At 40.1% G+C, this 20,243-nt stretch overlaps 3 protein-coding genes across 5 annotated transcripts; 1 reads left to right on the top strand and 2 right to left on the bottom strand.

Moving 5' to 3' along the window:
* Positions 1 to 568: 568 nt before the first annotated feature.
* On the top strand, positions 569 to 13,717 carry orc3 (origin recognition complex, subunit 3). 2 transcript variants are annotated; one of them, XM_011490313.4, is made up of 21 exons: positions 569 to 725; positions 832 to 889; positions 970 to 1,067; positions 2,926 to 3,064; positions 3,156 to 3,260; positions 3,358 to 3,515; positions 3,600 to 3,742; positions 3,807 to 3,966; positions 4,721 to 4,834; positions 4,909 to 5,042; positions 5,876 to 5,939; positions 6,512 to 6,628; positions 6,711 to 6,790; positions 6,948 to 7,081; positions 7,330 to 7,421; positions 7,496 to 7,593; positions 7,787 to 7,928; positions 8,042 to 8,158; positions 8,320 to 8,396; positions 9,422 to 9,565; positions 13,538 to 13,717. In XM_011490313.4, the coding sequence occupies exons 1-20, from the start codon at positions 702 to 704 to the stop codon at positions 9,525 to 9,527; spliced, it is 2,160 nt and encodes a 719-aa protein (XP_011488615.1). In that variant the 5' UTR covers positions 569 to 701; the 3' UTR covers positions 9,528 to 9,565; positions 13,538 to 13,717. The 2 variants fall into 2 exon arrangements, with proteins under 2 accessions (XP_011488615.1, XP_004082301.1); XM_004082253.5 differs by lacking the exon at positions 13,538 to 13,717 and having other exon boundaries at positions 9,422 to 9,612.
* On the bottom strand, positions 10,663 to 13,956 carry LOC101168162 (akirin-2). The gene is made up of 5 exons (XM_004082252.4): positions 13,785 to 13,956; positions 13,562 to 13,690; positions 13,328 to 13,477; positions 11,375 to 11,446; positions 10,663 to 11,284 (listed from the first exon to the last, which is right to left on the bottom strand). Exons 1-5 carry the CDS (start codon positions 13,954 to 13,956, stop codon positions 11,274 to 11,276), a joined length of 534 nt encoding a protein of 177 aa, XP_004082300.1. The 3' UTR covers positions 10,663 to 11,273.
* Positions 13,957 to 16,661: 2,705 nt separating this feature from the next.
* On the bottom strand, positions 16,662 to 19,553 carry LOC101174061 (cannabinoid receptor type 1B). Of its 2 annotated transcripts, none has more exons than XM_078940573.1 (2): positions 19,304 to 19,553; positions 16,662 to 18,806 (listed from the first exon to the last, which is right to left on the bottom strand). In XM_078940573.1, exons 1-2 carry the CDS (start codon positions 19,462 to 19,464, stop codon positions 17,381 to 17,383), a joined length of 1,587 nt encoding a protein of 528 aa, XP_078796699.1. In that variant the 5' UTR covers positions 19,465 to 19,553; the 3' UTR covers positions 16,662 to 17,380. The 2 variants fall into 2 exon arrangements, with proteins under 2 accessions (XP_078796699.1, XP_004082571.1); XM_004082523.5 differs by having other exon boundaries at positions 16,662 to 18,850; positions 19,304 to 19,518.
* Between the last annotated feature and the right edge of the window lie 690 nt (positions 19,554 to 20,243).

Raw genomic sequence — 20,243 nt, forward strand, 5'->3', positions numbered from 1 at the left:
TTGCTAGGAAGCTGGTTTGGGAGCAAAGAAGCTTACGAGCCCCAAAGAACTTGTGAAAATATCTATGAAAGAGCGTTCCTGAGGTAAGAAAAATGGTGATTTTGATTAAACTAAAGTAAATTTTGGTCTATAAATTAGTTTTGGGATTCCTTTTTTGTAGATCCAGCTGCTATCAAGACATTACACAGAATACATTTAAATAAAAAATATAAATAAGGTGCTCTAAATTTTTAGACCAATAGTGCTGTTTATAGATCTCTACAACAATTTTAAAAATAAAGTTTTTTCAAATACATTTTAAAATTATTTTATGATAAAGTATTTATTTTACTTTGCACAAATATGTTCTAAATATATTTTCAGTTCATCTCATTATAGGTGGATTACAATATTTTTGTTTTCAAATAATTTAATCCATTATTACTTTAAAAAGAAACTTATTTGACACTTAATAAGATTTTCTTTTTCTTAAGTTAAGATAAAAAAAGAAGTTTATTTTACTAAATAAGGCACTTAGAAGTGAACGTATTCTGGTTGGGCGGGGCGTTCAATTTTACTGCCGTTTCATTGGCTAAACTGTGACGTCACTTTGGCGGGAAAACGACGATTTTAGGAAGACATGCAGCCGGCATTTCACTAAACACTAGTTTACTGAATGCCTGGATCTTTGGAGGATCGGCGGCCTCCTCGATATCTCAGAGATGTCTACGTCATCTGTGTCAAAGGTGATATTTTCTGCTGCGCGCAGATCTACTTGAAGTCGTAACGAAAATAAAACAAGATGGCTGCGATATTTTTTTCTTTACCTGCTTCTGATTGTGCTGTCCGCAGGGATGCTTTGTTTTTAAGCCCAGTCCGAAGAAGAGGAAGAAGCAGGATGTCAGTCAGGGTGAGGAGTCTCAGTCAGTGTTTTATAATGGTTCCTAAGACTCTATGCTAACTTGTCTTTTCTTTTTTTTGTCCACACAGAAAGTTATTTTATTCATGACTGCGCGGGTCCGGAAAGCGGCCAGAGGCGATTCAAGCTCTGCCAGGATCTGTGGAAGCAGATCGAAACTGAAACTGAGGTAAGAAACGCTGAAGAGAGAATATAATTACTTTAAGTTTTAGTCGAAACCAAATTAGGTATCGACTTAGGTGCCTGATCAAAATTCAGTAAAATAAACAGGATTCTAACTTCTGAAATATAGTCAAATTCAATAGGCACTTTCTTTGTGATTTTATATTAATACGTATGAATTTGACAAATGATCTGCAATTGGACTGGTAAAGTAAAAATGACTCTTATTAAGTTTTGAACTAGAATATAATAAATATTTTTTTAAAAAGTCATGTAAATCATACTAGGGGTGGGATTATATAACTTTGCTTAATCACTCTAATTTTAAAGCAAAGATTTAAACCTTTTTTTCAGACAAACTTCACACTTAATGAATTTCATGTGTCATGTATTTTATCTATAAATACCAATGTGTATATTTTTGATTTGAGTAACTATAATAACATAATTTAGAACTACTTGTATTTTTTACTTTTCCAATCAAGTCACGATTAACTATCCAAAGTTTGATATACCCACGTATAGATATGCATCTCTTTGATTTTAATAATAAATAATCAAACAAAATCCGAGGTCTAAATAATAAATAATAAACAAATAGTTAAAATAACACAGAGAGGTGTAAAAACAAGAAATGTTATAGAAAATGACCATAAATATTTTTCAGTGAGGCAAAATAGTCCATAGGACACAATATATATGGCACTTGTATACATTTACAACAGTGTAGTGATGGTAGATGAGGCGTCATGTTGTATTTTGGCACATTCCTAAACCGTATTGATAATCTGTCAATACTGTGTCATTCGATGCAGACTCATGCTGGACTGAAAACATCACTGCAGGCTACCAAGTTAAAAAAACTAAACAGATATATACATAAACTAGTGTAAAAACAATATTTGTCTTTGTAGTTCCTCATTCCCATGTCTCGCTCTATAATGTCCCAGCATGAAGGAGGTAGTTTGGCAGTTCTGCTTTAACCTCCAAAACATAAAATGATTAAATAATAATTAAAAAAAGAGTCTGTTTGAAATGGATTGGTATTCTGCTAGATTCAGCATAAACTGAGAGGAACAGGGGGACCAAAAGCTAAAAACACTAGTAAAACTATGAAGAAATTCCACCAACCAAATAAAAACACAGCATTCAACACCGTTAGGGAAGATTTGGTAAAATGAAACATAATAAACCGGGAAACTGGACACGGATCAGGTGCATGAACTTTTTTTTCTTCTTTTTTCTTTTTCCTCTGCAATTTCTAAGTCAAAACCACCCAATTGGGTGGGAAACCGCAGAATCTGGCAACACTGCTGGTAGACGCGCTTCCTTGTTTGACTCCTGTGTGACACACACACACACACACACATACACACACACACACAGTGGCTGTGTTGGTCACGTGACTTCTCCTGAAGTGATGCGCGCACCAACAGAGGGTTTCTCTTTATGAGCTCGACACGTGAGCCGGCGCGTCGGTGTTGCCGGAACCATCACTACGCTTAAAAATAAATTCAAGTGAACCTTCTGGTCTTATTCTTCCTGAGTCACTTTTCTACTCCCAGCTTCACCTGACCTAAATCCTAAAGTCAGTGGGGAGGGGCTCCAAGCCTCAGGGCAATTGGAATAATGCAACAAAATCAATGAACAACCAAATGAAAAGAAAAACACCAACAAATAAATGATTTGATAACAACAAACTAGTAAATATGAATATCTACCTGTGTAAACAGGGATCCTAAGGTGGAGCAGTGGGCTTCTCCGTCTCTTCTCCCTGGAAGGCTTGGTGGAGTGTGCATTACTCCACCTTCACATATAACCTTCAGATACGTTTTTTGATGCTTTTTTTTAAATGTCATTTTAAGGTTTTGCAGGATGAACTCCATAGGAAAATCTTGGACAGCTTACTGGAGTTCAGCAGGAAGTGTTCCTCCGCTCGTTGTCACGGCGACTGGGCATCGCAGATGAGGGCCAGTGAAATTCCCACAGCTGCCCTCATGCTGGGTATGCGGCGTACATTCTTCAGGAACCAGCTAACCCGATAAAACCCCACTATTTTTGGCGCGGTTTGACGTTTCTTTGACCTGCTCTCCAGGTGTCAACGTTCCCGATCACGACCTGACCTTCAGCAGCCTCTCGGACCTACTCAGACAGTCTGTCACTCCTTATGTGGTCTCTCTGCAGGCCAAGGAATGTGGAGGTAAGAGCTGAATACTTTCATATACTTTCTCAGTGTATACAGTGACTCACCAAACTTTCAGTTACTGGTATATGGTTTTCCTGCTTGATTTTTGTAGCACTGAAGCATTTGTTGAAGAGGGTCCTGGAGGGATTAATGGAGACGGTTGTGGCTGTGGATGATGAGGATGAAGCCGATCAGGCCGCCTGTCATGTCCAGAAAAGTGTGCACTGTTCCCTCACAACCCTGTGTGACTGGTATATTATTAAAACTAAAGTGAGGAAATTGCAACAAATGTGCACACACATTGTACATGCATAGAAAGGGAATATTGAAGATTTTTCTTTTTTCTTTTTGAAGAAATCCAGTAATGACACTCCAGGGAAAAAGCGTCCTTCCACTGTCACGGATGAGCCGGAGCAGCTCCCTCCTGTTGTCGTCGTATTCAAAGATCTGGAAGCTTTTAACCCCAAAGTTCTTCAGGACTTCATTCTGATCTGCAGGTGAGCTGCAGAGGAAAACCTGTGAGAACACCTGCCCTTTCCTGACGTCCTTTTACACCCACAGCCGGTACGTCCACCGCCTTCCCCTCATGTTCATCTTTGGGATCGCCACGTCGCCCAGCACCATCCAGCACATGCTGCCTCACTCTGTGTCCTCGCTGCTGTGCATCCAACTCTTCCAATCCCTCTCCTGCACCGAGCATCTCGCCACAGTCATCGACAAGGTCGAAATCTCAAGCTTGAAACCCCACTCCGATAAATGATGTTTTTTGTGTTTTTTAACGAGTTCTCGTGACATTTTTCTGATGATGCATGACAGATCTAGAACAAAATAAGCCTTAATTTGCATTTCTAAGTATTTTTTTATTTAAATAATTTTAAATCACGAGCAGACGAAAAAAATAACGTATTTTTTACAAGCACTAAGCTTTCTGCATTGGGAAGGGGTGGGGTTGCACTGTGCCAATGATGCCACACACAACTGAGGGATTGTGATTTCAGCTAAAAATGGCATAACTAAAATGAAAAGACCAATGGGTAGGCTTTAAAAAGAACTTACAAGATGACTGGAGTGGGGGACTTCAAAGACCTTACCTGCAATTTATGATGTGTTTAGAACATTCAGAGAAATTCTGATAAACTAAGAAAAGAAAATATTTGTTTAAATCTTCATCACAAAAGGTATAAAACTACTTTTTAAGCATTTCTTTTTATTTTGCAGAAAATACCTCCTTGTTTAAGTTTGCTGACTTTCTGTCAGGGTGGACAGAAAATCATTTTCTGGGTTTCCAAATCTAGGACTCAAAATGACAAATTAAAATGTCTTATTTGGTTTTTCTCAGCCACACTAATGACAATTAGGCCTACTATTGACTTGTGAGTTTTGTGATTGAGTAAATAATTTACAAAGTGAAAGGATAACTGTCTTTGCAAAATCAATTGAATATATTTTAAAATACATATTTTTTCCATCTGCAGTTCATCCTGACGCATCAATTCCCCTTCAAGCTGACAGAAAAAGTGTTGAGCGTGCTCGTCAGCATCTTCTTCTTCCACGATTTTTCTGTCAGAAATTTCATGAAGGGCCTACAGGTGAGTCCAGGTGAGAACGGGGGACCTGAAGGCTCCTCTCCTGTTGTGTTACTTCCTGCTTCTCTCACCTGCAGCTGGCTCTCCTGGAGCACTTTTACACGCAGCCTCTCAGCGTGCTGTGCTGCAGGAAGAAAGCGGCTCTGCATCACGCCACGCAGCTGGATCACGGTGACCTGGAGAGGATCAGACTGCTGCCGTCATTCAAGAGGTGCAGAGAAGATCCTCTGTGGTTCAACCATCGGCTGTAGAAGGGAACTGGAGGGAGTCAGCGTGAGGCCATTCAAAGAAAACGGCTTAATTTCGGTTTTAAACAAATGAAGTCTATTCAGACACCATTTTTTTTGCGGTGTTGGAGCCAGACGCCACCTGCCAATCAGGAGTGAGTTTGCTGGAAGGAAACACCCCCACTGCTGAAAGCAGACTGCTGCAATGTTTGACGTGAGACCACACCCCTTTTATTGAGGAATCTGATTGATCAGTTTATAACTTGAATAATCTTTACTACAGAAAAAATAAGAAAAAAGAATATTAGGATAAACAAGAACGTGTTTAAAAAAAGTCAGAGCAAGAATGTTTATTCTGACAAACAGAGTAATGGCTGTTTATTTCTCAATAGAACTCTGCAGGATTATGGCTTCTTCCTGGAACCAGCGGGTACTTCCTGTTTGGAACACATTGGGGAAGGGTCACTCAGTCCAGTTCTCGTATACAGTCATGGATTAAAAAAAACTGTGTAGTTTGGATATAATGTCAAACTTTTTCTTTTTTTTTTCCATTAATTTGTTGGTAAATGGGTGAGACAAACCAGCCCCACAGGTGTTGGGCTGCTGATTTGCTGATTGCTTGTCAGTCATAGGGCCACGCCTCCACCTAAGCAGTTTGGGAAAACAAGTGTTTTGAAGCAGCCTGAGAGTATCTCACTTTTATTTTTAATTTTTTGTGTGAATATTAATCCATTTGCTTACTGAAAAATTCCACCTAGTGGTGACCCAATGCCCTGACCTGAGTTCATGTTTCTAACACAGCATGTTCTCTTTCTAGGTATGTAGAGGGACAAGAAGCTGAGGAGCAAGTCAACCTGATGACAGATGACTCGCATTTAAAGGTGGAGTTTTTACTAATGCTATAGACACACCGGGCAACACGTGCATTCAATAGCATACGGTGAATCTAGCTGTGAATCTTGCTCCAGGCGTCTTCTTTTACAGCTCCATTCCAATATCTGAAAGACTTGATGTCCTATAATTTTCTGCTTGGCACAAACCCCAATTATTCATTTCTCCTTTGTGATCAATTTTCAAACAGTTGGCACTTCCACCAATTACAAATGATTCCATCCATACGTAGTTACCAAATCTAAGCCCCTGATTAGTCAAAATGTGTTTTATTTTTTCTAAACTTGTCCTGTCCAACAGCTGAGTGAGCAGATCAGAGCTGAGTGCCTCTTGTGTTGGACAGATTTTATTGTTACAATTGGGGTTTATGGATGAAAGTGGTTGGTTTTTAACTTTCAACGCAGGTTCAATGGTTTTGTACAAAAAAGCCTTAGAAAAAGCACGTTTACCCAAACTTTTAATTAATGTGGTCGCTTGAACGCAAGTATCGGAGGGCGGTGCGAACATAGCTTTAAATTTGATCAAGCAACACATTTTATTGATGCTTTTGTTTTCCCTTTAGGAAGTGTGTCAAAAACTGATCAAGACTCTTCACAAATATCACAAGAACTACTATCCCACCTTGAGGTGTCTCCACGCTCTGACGTCGACTCTGCCTCGGCATCTTCTGGGGAAACAGGCGAGGATCTGCTCCTCCTCCTCTGCGTTTGCCCTCCTCCGTGAGCACGCTCACGTCTGGAGTTTTTTTTTTTCTGCCGCAGATCAGGGAGCTCCACGAGGCGTGTCTGAGGAAGAACGTGTGGGAGCAAGAGAACTACCAATCTGCCATGAAGCTTTTAAAGTAAGCTCAGCTGCAGATGAGCCCTAAAAAGCATTTGGTGCTGTAGAAAGCCACGTCACCAGAAGAGGGCAGCAAACTCACATTTGCAGGTTAAAGAGCAGCTAAACATGATGTTTCTGTACCGTTTTGACAGCAGAAACCTCTTTTCTCCCATCAGGATGCAGGCTAAAGACGAGCTGGTTGTGTCGCTGCGGAGGTGTGCAGAGATCCTGCGCTCCGTCAAATCCAAGACGATGAAGAATGCGTGTGAACAGCTGGAGGAGCTGCTCTGCAGGTTCCAGCAGCTGGATGGTATGTAGATCCAAACATCCTCCTGACTTCCCAGAAATTACATTTCTAAACCTGAATAACTTCCATGCTACTTAATTACCTTCTTTTTGGTACCTACAGAGGACTTTGGGGCTTCTCAGTGATACCAAATGTGAAGGGGTGGGATTCTGGGAATTGTAGTCTTTAATGGATTTTGTTTCCTCTGGAAGTCGGGAGGACATGCATATATTCCAGTCCACTTAACTTTATTTTTTGGTTTGTTTCCACAGCTGCCGTGGATGTGGCCCCCAGTGAGGACGAGTGTGTCCTCTCTCCACCGAAAAATTTGCCAAAGAAAACAGATCTGTTCCAGCTACAGAAGGTTACTAGAATTATTAAGAAGTAAACCGGTAAATGAAATACAAAAGCAGAACTAACAAAGGGGTTTTCCTGCAGACTCTGCTGGAGATGAACGAGTCTCGTAGGTCCAAGAAACTCAGTCCGTTTGAGATCCTGAGGAATGAAACCGTGGAGTTTGTTGACGGATTGGTGAGGTAAGCAAAATCGCTCTTGCTCCTCTGGAAGACCCACTCCGACGGAAACGGGGTTTATAACATGTAAGATTTTTGGCTAAATAACGCCATAATCCTAATTGAAAGACCATTTTAGAACAGATCCAATGATGGTCGGAGTGGGATTTCAGTGAAATACAACAAAAACAGTTTATTATTCACGTTTCCCTTTCAGGAGCCACCTATGGCCTCCAGAGTCTCAGCCCCTGCATGAAGTTTGCTACTACAGTTCGGTCGCCACCGTGAAACACCACCTCAACGCCTCGCCTCGCACCTCCATCCAGGTCGCCCTCAGCAATCCAGACCACTATCTGGAGGTAAAGCCGCTCCGTGATGTGGAGTGTCTGCAAACAGCAGGAGGGAGTGGACGGTTTTCCTCCAAAAATGACTCTAAAGTCGTGTGATGTGTTGTTTTTTTTCGTTCTCTCAGAATGACTCGTTGAAGACGGAAGACGGGAGTCTCTCCAGCGCTGCCCCTGATATCTGCATCGCCTACAAGCTCCACCTCGAGTGTGGCCGACTGATTAACCTGTATGACTGGCTAGAAGTACGTTTGTGTGATACAAACGCGAATGACATCAGCGCATATCCATTTAGTTTGGCTTTAGGGAGAAAAACTAAAATTAAACCTTTTTTTTTCTCAGAAATTAAAAGAATCTATAGATTTTGGCCTTTGACCCTCAGACGGCTTTGTTTGCTTGTTTCCAGGCCTACGCCACGGTGGTTTCCGCTGCAAAGGTCGACCCAGACCAGGACGCTTTCGGTAAAGTGGATGAGGTCAAACAGTATCCTTGATCGAAATGTGAACTTTTTTTTCTTCAACTTTGCAAACATTTTAGACATCCATAAAACTCAAATGTTAATCAGAATAAACAAAACCATAAATCCATCACTGGTCTGACAACATTTTGGGGGAGGAGCTTGTGACGCATCAATTACAGTAATCAAAGATGGGATTAACAGTCCAAAAACATGTTTCTTATCCTTTAAATGTATTTCTCATATCTTTGTAGCATATTTCAGGCTCTTTAGTTACCGTTTGCTGACACTAAGACACTGTTTTGCCTTTAAAAATCGACTGATTTCTAGAATTGTTGTAGCTTAACATTTCATTGTCTTATGTTATATTATATATTTTTTTGTACAATCATTTTTATCCCGTTAGCCTTTAAAGTAAATCAGTTCAACAACTTGAATGTTCTAATTGATTTCCATTTCAGTTTCAGTGATCTTTCTGTAAAAATAGGTGCATTTATTTAATGTTTATCAAAAGTGATGAAAAAAGACATAGCTGATTTCTTGAAGGATGTTTGTAACCCTTGTGCTATCCTAGGCATTTTAACGCTGGGAGTTGGGTCATCTAGACCCACTAGACAGTGCGCTGAACCTTTTTTCTTCAATGATTTGTGATCTTCACTGGTGTCCATGGATTACATGAAATCTTTCCACCTTTATCCACCTTTGTCATGGTAGGAAGAACACGTCAATGTAATGGTGGGGTCATATAAGATAATACAAGGGTTAAAAAGCTAAAGCCAGTATCAGCATGACTATTTTATTTTCAAATCATGTTCAATTTTTTTAACAAGGAAACTTTAAAACATTAAAAAAAGAAAAGTAACCTCAGTTTTTGTGGAGTAAAATAGCATCGACAGTCACTTTGCAGCTGGTTTTATTTTGAAAGGTTGGGCAAATAGCAAAGCAGGCGGAGAAGCTCCCTACATTTGTCACTCCCTTTAGTTGAAAGCGGTAGTGCTGAATCGACTCCTCACAGTCTAGGTTCACTCCTTAACCTACACCCCCCCCGTAGCGCCCGTTTCATCCGCGCCGTGTCTGAACTCGAGTTCCTGGGCTTCGTGAAGTCGACGAAGCAGAAGACGGACCATGTGGCGCGCCTCACGTGGGGAGGCTGCTGATAGCAGAAACTCTCACAGCTGTTGTCACTTCTGTTCATGTCAGTATGGATTTGTTTTTCCACCAATAAAAGCTTTATCAGTCACAGACAGATTACAGTGTCTGATGGGAAACACTGCAATGTTATATCTGTAAAATGTAGGTCACTTTACAATTTGTCTCTCAAAAACATCACTTGAAGACCTGCTCCGATAAAAAACGTGTTCTTTAGGCAGCTTTATGATGAGAAAATTAAAATTGTATTACTGAGTGTTGAATTTTCTAAGCTATAAGTCGCAGATGCCAAAAAAAAAAAAAAGCATAAAAGGAAAAACTCGAGTACAAGTTGCACTTTTGGGAGAAACTTAAAATCTGGGACCAAGAACAGACATTTCATCTTGAAAGGCGTATAACGGAATAGACAGAATAAATTCACTACTGTAACAGATTGATGCTTATTTAGCATCACGTATAAACAATTATTCGGGTCACAACATCATAAAGAACAGGCCAACCAGTCACCTAAACTGAGCGTCACCTATAGCGCACAAGTCTCACGCCAACCAAACTATTCAAAATACTGCGACATATACTCATAAAAAAAAACATAAAAATACCGCATTTCTTTAAGTCTTTCTGAATCAGGAGCAGACGAAAAAAAATGCTGTTTGAAAATGATTGTAATTGTGAAAAATACACTGGGCGGGGCCACAAACTGCTGCTCCGCCCCATTCTGATGCATCCGCTCAGACACGTACGTCTTCCTTTTACTCGTCCGACCTGGTGTCTGGATCTAAACTGTACGACTGGATAGCTCTCCATTTTTGTTGCACCGCTAATGTTGGAGTGAGCTGCAAGCTAGCAGTAGAGCGTGTTGAACAGAGCTCAGCTATGGGTGATGGGAAGGAGGGCGGGGTTGCTCTGCACCCAACAGTCCCACCCACGACTTGGAGGTGAATTTCTAATGAACCATTTTCGTTTTAGATTTTTTTTAAAAATGGATTTTTGGATTTAGGCTAAAGCAACGTAATCATTAAAAGACCAGCAGCAATGCTTTAAAAACAGAAACTTAAAAAAAAATCAAAATGCTGGGATTTAGTGTCACATCAACCACACGTCAAACATCCTCAAAATCATTATTCCATTGTTGCACGTACGTTAAAATTAAACATTGGATTTTTATTGTTTTTTTTTTCTTCCACGTGAAGTACAATTAGTTGAAAGTGATACCAGCAGAACAAATCAAAATAAATAAACACTGGTGGGGAGGGGGAGTAATGTGACTTTATGCTCCGTTTAAAAAAAAATAAAGCAACAAACAGGGGGGAACCATCTGCAAACAACCTCTGTTCTAGCTTCCACTCCCTGCAAGACTCACCAACAATCCTCGTGTGTAAAAACTAGCGGTTTTGAAATCGTATTTACATGTAGCAAAAGAGGCAAGTGGGAAGGCCTGGAATGCTGGAAATCCTTACAAAAAGGGAGATAACTGGAGGTACGGGAACAGTTGGATGAACAGAGGCCAAACAGGGGCCACTAATTGACATTAGGAAGCACCTAGTTGCTTAAGAGTGGTACGAACTGAAAAAACAGCTTCATGTGAACCTTTGCCCGAAGACAGATATATGGCACGGTAAGAAAACTCATTGGAAATGAGCTGAACTGAATCTCTTCGAACAAGCTTTTTTTTTTTTTTGCCCCCTCTCGGAGATTACGCGTGGGAGCTCGCAGCAAGAGAAGGGCCGTCTCGCAAAGGTTCTGGGCCACACTCAGGAAACATCTGGAAAAGGATAAGGAGGAGGAGGAAATCAGATTTTGGAGACGGACGTGTTGGGGTAAAACCTTACAACAGATCGTGAAGAAGACTCACAGCTCGCCGGCTGCTCTCCGAATCGTCGCATCAACTGATCGTGTGTGAACTTCACAAAAGTGTCGTACTGTTCTGAAGCGTAGAAAGAAAAATACTGCGTTACTTTATGACATTTGAAAAATGAAGCATTGATCCATTCAAACTGTTGACTGTATATGAGAACTGGACTGAGTGACTCCTCCCTCATCACATTCCAAACAGGAAGTGGCCGCTGGCTCTAAGAAGCCAAAATGCCATTAGACTTCTATGGAGAAATAAACAGCTTTTGTCCTAATTGTTAGAATGACCATTCTTGCTCTGACTTTTTTTCCCCACAATATTTTTTCTGTAATAGAGGTTATTGAAGTTATAAACTGACCAATCAGACGCCTCGATAAACATCAAACGTTCAAAACATCTGACAGAGGCTGTGTCTGAATTCCCACCATAACCCCTATATAGTGCACTATACAGGGCGTTCGCCATTTTGTAGTTCTGTCCGAATCAACAATTCCCAAATCGAGTGCCCTATAAATTTCCCAGAAGTCTCTGCCAAAAACCAGTGTACATTGACGCTCACTAGATCGGCAAATATGGACCACAATGGATTGCGTTGGAACAATTTATGCCAAAAGAAATGTATTTAAATGTATTTTTTTTAATAAATCATCAAAGTTTATATCTTTAGAAGACAGCAGATTCATAAATAATCATTGCAAAATGCTCCTATTAATTAGATTTTAACTTTGTGAAATCGATGACGTCATATCCACTGTTTAAAAAAAAAAAAAAAGTAGTGAGCATGGTGTCTGAATTGCTTTTAAATTTCAGGGCACAATAAGGTGCCGCACTAAATAGTTTTTAGGGGTTAGAGTGGGAATTCTAACACTAACCCGTTTCTCCTGAGCCCGCTTTGTAGTGGTAGGTAGCGCAGCATTCCAACAAGCACACAACTAATTGGCCAGAGTGGTTACCATAGAAACGCTGACTCAGACCATTCACTCCATACTGAAAATTTCTGGTTCCAACATGGCGACTGAACTGACTTCATTTGGTCGGAGCTGCAAGTAAACCGTTTGCCATGAGTGACATCACACTCACTGGGTCCAGTTCTCATTTATAGTCAATGATTTTAGCCCTGATTGTGATCATACCCTCTTATAGCAACAGTTAGACAGCGTTTGCTCACAGGAGGCCAGCATAAACAATGATCTGACGTGTTTGTTTATCATAAAATCAAAGCTATGCTCTAAACCAGTGGGTCTGCAACCCTCAACAATGAAAGAGCGGGAGATTCTCACCAAACGCAACCCAGAAGAAGCCACAAAGTCTTACATCCCCCTTTAGAAAAATTAAACACTAATTCACATCTCTGTTAATGTTAGTAATAGGATTAAAATAATCCTTCCTTTTAACATAAATAAAACACAATCATAAAGATAATGTTTATATTAGAGGTTCACATGACTTCCTTTCAAAATAAAAGACACCCACATAGGATGAACTCATTGCAGCAAATGCACCAGTACTTTATCGATGTTTGTGCATCTCAACCAGAAATGAGTAAATCTAATGAACTCAAATCAAATCATAACTAAGTGACCTTTACTGTATTTTTGGACACTTGAATTTTGTTCAGTTATAGACAGCTGGTCTTATAATCCAGCATGCCTTAAGTATGACATCTGGTTGTGTTAAGTTTGATTATCTGTGGGACGTGGAGCTCAAAAAAGTAAACTACGAAACCGCACCGCTTGATGGATTTTCGGAGCACTCTGGGTATAGCAGTCAATTATGTTACTTTTTAATAAAAAAGCACAATTTTTTTCCAACCAGAGCCACATGTCGCTCAGGAGGCTCAGGGTTGCAGGCCGCTGCTCTAAGACAACTGTAAATACTATTATTTTTTTGGCTTTTTATTTTTATTTTTTTAAAGCTGGCATTTAAAAACCATTGGAAGAAATTCAACCCAACCTGCCAATTTTGAAGTCATGGTCTCTTCGTATTCCTCACGGACCTTCTCTTCCCTTTCTTTCAGCAGGCGTTCACAGATCATACTGACTTGTCTGAGGGTGAATAAGGGTTGCTCTTTTCTAGTAGGGGAGACGCCACCTGAGGATGTTCCTGTGTAAATCAGATAAACCCACACAGAAATCCATTTAGTTTATGTTTTTCCCCCCACAGGTTCCCCTTTGGTCCTCCACCCACCTGGCATGCTGGATGACTGTGATGGGGATTCAGGAGAATAGCAACACTCTGACTGATGGTAGCTTCCATCTAGATGCTTCCTCTTGTGGATGCGTTTGTATTCTTGTTTGATGCTGTGGAGAATTTGTTCTAGTGGATTTAAAATAAATAAAAGGACAACGATATTTGTTAGACTCTATATTTATGCTGCTATGGTAAATATGCAAAACATTCGTAGAAATACCTGCACTAAGTTTTGAAGAGGACTCTCCAAATGGCGAGGGCTCCATCCGGAGGTACTTCCTAGGGGCAGCAGACGATGGAGTAACCGGGATGCATCTCCGTCTTTTCGGAGAAGTGGGATTTGTCAGCGGATCAAAATCCATGCTCCTCTTCAGGGTGGCTCCACACGCCATGACTAGTTGGTTAAAGGTGGACGATGGATCAAAGGTATATAAAAAAAAAAAAACCACTCACACATACCAGAAAAAGCACAAAAAACAGACGCACACACAAGGCGATAACGTTTGCAAAGATAACGACTACTAGCCTTTGTTACTCTTTCAGCAAATCCTGGCCAAACACAAGTTTAATATTTGCGTGAAAGTTCAGCTTTCCATGCGGGCAAATACACGTTGAGCATTGTGCGCAGCTCAGGCTTTAAATGTCAGGTAGCGAGCTAATGTTAGCTTAAGGCGCTAGCCAAAATAATAAAAAAAGAAAACAAAGCTAACGTTAGCCGCGGCTAGAGTTGCTCCGAAAGTGCATTCTAAATGTTGTAATTGATTTTAAATACATCTTTTTTACCTTTTTGGAGAACAGTGGCTCAATTCAACTGCTTCAACCAACTTGCGTGGCTCTGGAAGTTGCTTTCTAAAAGTTAAAGTGACGATGGACGCAGCCCAGAGCCGACTGTATACCGTTACACAGGCAAGCTAGCTTATGCTACCGAGACCCGTCTTCTCCGGCCTGTGACGTCAAGCATGGCAAACGCAACGCATTGTGGGTCATACTGAAGCATCAGCATCACCGAATAAAAAAAAATGGAATGTAGACCAAACGTATTACTTTGAACTGGTCAGCATATAAATAGTCTCTATTGAGGTATAACAACCTTATGTACTCCTACAAATTCTAGACGTTTAGACTCAATACCTATAATTACCACAAGGGGGCAGTGTTGCACAACAACAAAGGAATAAACCAGTTGTTTTGACCAAGAAATTTCTTTATAGACACTGTTTGCCTTGCTTGTTTTATTTGTTTTGTTTAAATTATTTATGTTGCTTTTTAAAACCTTTTGCTCTAATTCTACTGAAGTTTTTTTTAATGGCTTTGTGCATGAAAGGTGGCTGTTTAACCTCACTCTGGGTAAAATCATGCACACTAATAATGTTTCATGTCATAGTTTTTTACATGAATGTTCAATCTTACATAGCTCTGTTACCAAACCAGCAATAGTACTGTCTCTCTTGCTGCTTTAAACAGGTCAACTCATTAATTCAATGAAACTTCATTCAGGAAAGAAAAAGACAGAAGGAAATGCTTCTGGAAACATGATGGAATGAATGAATGTAACCGAAGCACTTGTTTTTAGAAGGATAAAGACTAATCAGAAAATCTCAGCGACATCATAGACTTAGACACGAGTCTCAGCGCTCACAATAAAGCTAAAATTACATCAGTATTTATCTTCTCTGTCAAATGCTGAGGCTCTGAGAACTTCTATTTAGATAAAAGTTAGAGAAGCTGAATCATTTTACCTTTATCTTTTGCAGACTCGAATTCTGTAGTAGTATTTTAGTTTTTTTCTTTTTTTGTGCTAATTCTGTCCAAACTTACTTAATCAAGTGTTCTCAAAAAATCTGAAAACACGCAATGAACAAAACTAAAATCCATTTTTCTTACTGTCAGGCATGGTGGTGGGAGGTCTATGATCTGTTTGTTTTGGAACAGCAAACTGTATCAAACTAACAGACACAGAGTTGACTGAGATTTAAGGTTAGGGCAGATCTAGGCTGGTGGTCACACTTTTTACTCTGTTCATCATTAAAACACCTTTTAAGAATCATTTATATATTACAGTAAAGCTTGAGATCCCTTTTTGTTTGGTATGTTATTGTATAAAAGAGTAGTTAACGGTTAAAGACACATTATGACTACCTGCCATGATTTAATCAGTTGTTCCTATTGCTTTCAATTGAAGTTCACCACAAAAATAAAATCAAAAATTAAAAGAACATTGTGTGCATTTTTATTTTTTTTGTTTTGTTCAAAGCAGCAAAACATTCTAAAATCAAATACCCTATTTGTTTAGCACATCAAATGTAAACAAGATCAATGTTTAATTGAAATGTGTTGTAATGTACAGTGCAGTGGAAGTGAAAAATCAAAGAATTAGGCTTTACCGCTCCCACTCTATTATTTATTGAGTGTAATTACAAATCAATACAACCAGGTCCATCAATGCAGACCTAAAACTAGATCTCAATGTTCAGACCGGGAAAGGTTTCTATGGCTGCCTTGCTCAAGTATAATTTACTTTTAATGACAAAAGAATCACCTTTTTTCCATCTGAATGCTATTTTTTTTGCATCCAAAGATTTATTCAATGTTTTTTTCTTACGTAAAATAGAACCACTTATGTGTAGATCCCATTTTAAAATGTGTTTCTCGATGTGACAATCAGCCCTGGAGTTACTAAGCTATTTTTTACATTAGCAAAGCTTGAAAGAGCATTAAAAAAAAAGAACTATAATCATAAATTGTTTTGATCCATGTTTGAGTGTGAGCAAAATAATAACCTGTAGGCCTTTGATACAAAAATAACACTTCTTTAGGCGAATAAGTGACTTCCAAAAATGACAAAATACCTCCTCACCTCAGTTCTGTTTGTAGGTCAGAAACAGTTTTCCGTGAAAAATGAGGATCCGGACATCTTCTAGGGCGACTAGAATCTCCACTGCTCCCAATATTGAGCTTATTACTGGCTTTTGTGTTGATTTGTTTAAAATTTTGTTAAAAAAACATATTTGCAGTCAAAATAATGTGTTGTTTTATTCTTTTATGGGATAAACTGAATCCGTTTTATTTTTATACACATATACCACAAGCTAACTAGCTAGTTTTGTTGTTTTATTGTTAAAAAAAATTTCAGACATGTTAATACAATGAATTAAATAGGACAATATAAGTATTCTAGTAGCACAAAATACAATATGAAATACTGTTGTTACAGATTTATCAGGCAGACCTGATTCTTCACAATAAAATGCACATAGGATTGATCAAATTGCTTTAAGTTGTAGTTTAACCATAAATATTTAAGTATATTGAATTAAAAACAGTAACTATATTTTCCTTAAAAAAAAATACATTGAAATCAACTATATCTAGTAGTGGCTTGCTATAAAGCATGAAATGTTTCTTGTGTTACTGAAAAAGTAAATAAATTAACCTAATAACTAAATTTAAGATAAAATAAAAACTAGCATAACTTTAGAAAACACCTTAAAACGTTAAATTGAATACAGAGAAAATGACATTGCAGAAAGCATTTCAATTATTTGAAGTGTTTGTCATAATTCAACCAAGAGTTACACTTTACTTTGTTTAAAGTAAGTTAAGAAAAAAGCAGATTTTCTTTTAACTTTTTAACGTTCAGGTAAAAGAAAAAATAACAGCATGAAACTCCATCTTTCCATAGTATAGTTTTGCAATTCCTGCTAAAAAAGTCTTTTTTTGTTCTGTAGTTTTGGCACATTTCTTGTCACAAAGCCGTGTGCTAACAGGATGGAAGCTACTTGACACCTTCATCCAACTGTCGTGTCAGAGCGTCTTCTAGACTGGCTCTGCGGCAGAAGTCTCAGTCGCTCCAGAAACCGTGGCCCGTTCTACTTTAATGTTTGTCTCTCTGCCGCCTCTTCCAGCTTTCCCCACCCTGACGGCGGAGGCTCTCAAGCTCCTGGTGTTCCAGTCGCTCTCTGCGCTGCTGTCCAGGGACGACGACGTTCCCCGCCACAAATGGCAGATGTTGAGGAGAGCCCTGCGCAGGTCCTTGCTCCTCATGGCGTAGATGATGGGGTTGACCGTGGAGTTGAGCAGGCACAGCATGCTGCAAAAGGCGAACACCGTCTTGATGGAGTCGTTCACCTTCCCGAAAAGGTCGTAAACCATGATGACGAGGAGCGGGCCCCAACAAATGATGAGGGCGACCAGAATCAGGACCAGAGTCTTTGCCAGACGCAGGTCCATCCGGGCCTGGTCCGGCCTCACCATTTGCACTTTGCTCCCCTCCGGGGTCTGGACGATCACGCTCCTCTGGGAGCTGCGGCTTAGCATGCGCACCGCGTGGTGGTGGGATTTCCACAAGATGAACATGTAGGCGTAAATGATAAACAGCACCAGGATGCTGGTCACTCCGATCCAGAACATCAAGTATTTCTGGTCAATCAGAGGGAAAATGTCGGAGCAGACCGTTCCAAGGTTCTTGCAGTTCCAGCCCAGCAGTGGCAGAAGGGAGATGACGATGGAGATGGTCCACATCATGCTGAAGGCAGTGACCGCTTTGGTCTTTGTGACGATGCGTTTGTACGCCATAGGCCTGTGGATGGAGATGTAACGGTCAATTGCAGTGAGAAACAAACTCCCCACAGAGGCGGTGAAGGAGGCGATGACCCCCGCCAGCTTGAAGAGGAAGATGTTTGGGCTGTCCTTTCTGTGGAGGACGTGAAAGTCCAAGAAGCTGTAGACGAAAATGATGCTTCCGATCAGATCAGCCACAGCCAGGCTGCCTATGAAGTGGTAGGACGGGCGAGATCGAAGCGTTTGCGAGTGCAGGATCACACAGAGCACCACCAGGTTTTCCAGCACGGTGAACGTTCCAAGGGTGAGCGCCAAGATGGCGATCGCCAGCTGCTGGCCGGGCGTGAGGATCATGAAACACTCCAGATTGTCTGCAAAGTTCTCCGAACACTGATGAGCTCCCCCAATCTCCACGGACGTGACGTTTCCGACATCGGACACGTTCATGGGAAAGATGGGAGAGACTGCGGCATAAAAGACCTCTTTGCTTTCGGGGAAAATTTCTGGAAAGGAGCTGCTGAGGGAGGGATGTTTCCCAAAGCGGAGGCCGTTCTTGACCAGGCCGGAGTCGGCCGAGGGGTCGTCGTAGCTGGCATCGTTGGAGCCCAGATAGCGTACACCTGTTGCGAGGGTACTCATCGTGGCTTGGGTTACCCTGGGTACAGCCACCTTCACAGTTCTCCTGGCAGAAGAGACGCTCAGTGGCATCACTTAGCCATTAGACATCTACAACAACAGACAATGATACAACATCTTCATTTTTGTTAAAATGTTCATATTAACATCATTTAGTCCTGATTAATGAGGTGAACAACAAGCATTCAGAGAATCTGCTGATTTCCAAAACAGATGCATCCCAGACAATAGTGGGAACAGTTGATGAACCTGTGCAGCCTCTGGGAAAATCACTACATTAAGCATGTTGGACAGGCGTCCTATTAATTAAAGGAGATCATGCAGCCCCCCCCCCCCCAACTCATTACAGAATTAATAAGGCATCAAGGGAGACAGGAACAAAGCTGATCGATGAACTATGAACATTTGGTGTCAACAATTGTGACATTTACCTCTCATGTTTATATCATACTTTTGATTTAAGACATATGCAGACATCAGAAACAGCAATAAAAAAACAGATAATGAATTAAAATAGTTATTATTTGACTGTATGGTGCCTACCTTAATTCGGTTTTTCCTTTATTTCCGGTGTAAATTGTCCCGAGTTGTTTGTAAAAAGTACCAGGAGAATAAAAAAAAACTGGACTGAAAAGAAAAGTATAATAAATGTTTTTCTTTTTTCTTTTGTGGTGGATGTTGTGAAGAATCCCGGGAGAACTCATCAGACACGCAGAGTGGGAGGCAGCAGAGCCAGGCGCGCGGCAGACGGGCGTGTGCGGGTTTGGAGGAGAGCGTCTCTATAAGGATGCGCTTTGTGCGCCCGCTGGTCACGTGGTTGGAGGTGCATCATTCACACCTCTTTATGAACAACACAACCCCCCCCCCCCCCCCCCCCCCCCCGCGTGGACGGAAACGCACAGATTCACAACACGCACAGATTCACACACCAGAACTGTACATATAAGAAAAACATCGCTTAAAAAATGATTGTGCTTTCATCTCTTTAATGGAAAAGATGACATTTCTGATTAAATATAACAAAAACAAACGGATTAATCTAGCAAAGAAGTAAAAATATGTTTACCTTTTAAAAAAGTATTTCAGCAAAATGATTTAAAGAAAATTAATGACATCCTTAGTCAGTGAATAAATGCAACAATTATTATTTTTCTGAAGAAATGTTTAAAATAAAATCATACATTTGATCTAATTGAAAATGAAAAAGAAAGAGTTTTAACGGTGCTTCAAAAATACAACTTCTGTATAAATTTTAATAGAAAATTATTTTAATAATGCACTCTAATTATTCTTATTCAAATAGAGGAGAAAGCCATTCCAGTTCCTTAAATGAATGCTTTGTTTGAATGTAAAGGATACAGATGTGTATTAAAAAATCAATCTTGTGCTGAGAGTAACAGCAGTATCAGCTGAAAACCACACATACAAACTAGATCTGTTGGTAAAAAGGTGTTAAATCGATCAGGAAGTAAATATTCGGTTT

This window comes from Oryzias latipes, chromosome 22 (genome assembly GCF_053564925.1).
Source record: "Oryzias latipes strain Hd-rR chromosome 22, Olatipes_Hd-rR_3.1".
NCBI lineage: Eukaryota > Metazoa > Chordata > Actinopteri > Beloniformes > Adrianichthyidae > Oryzias > Oryzias latipes.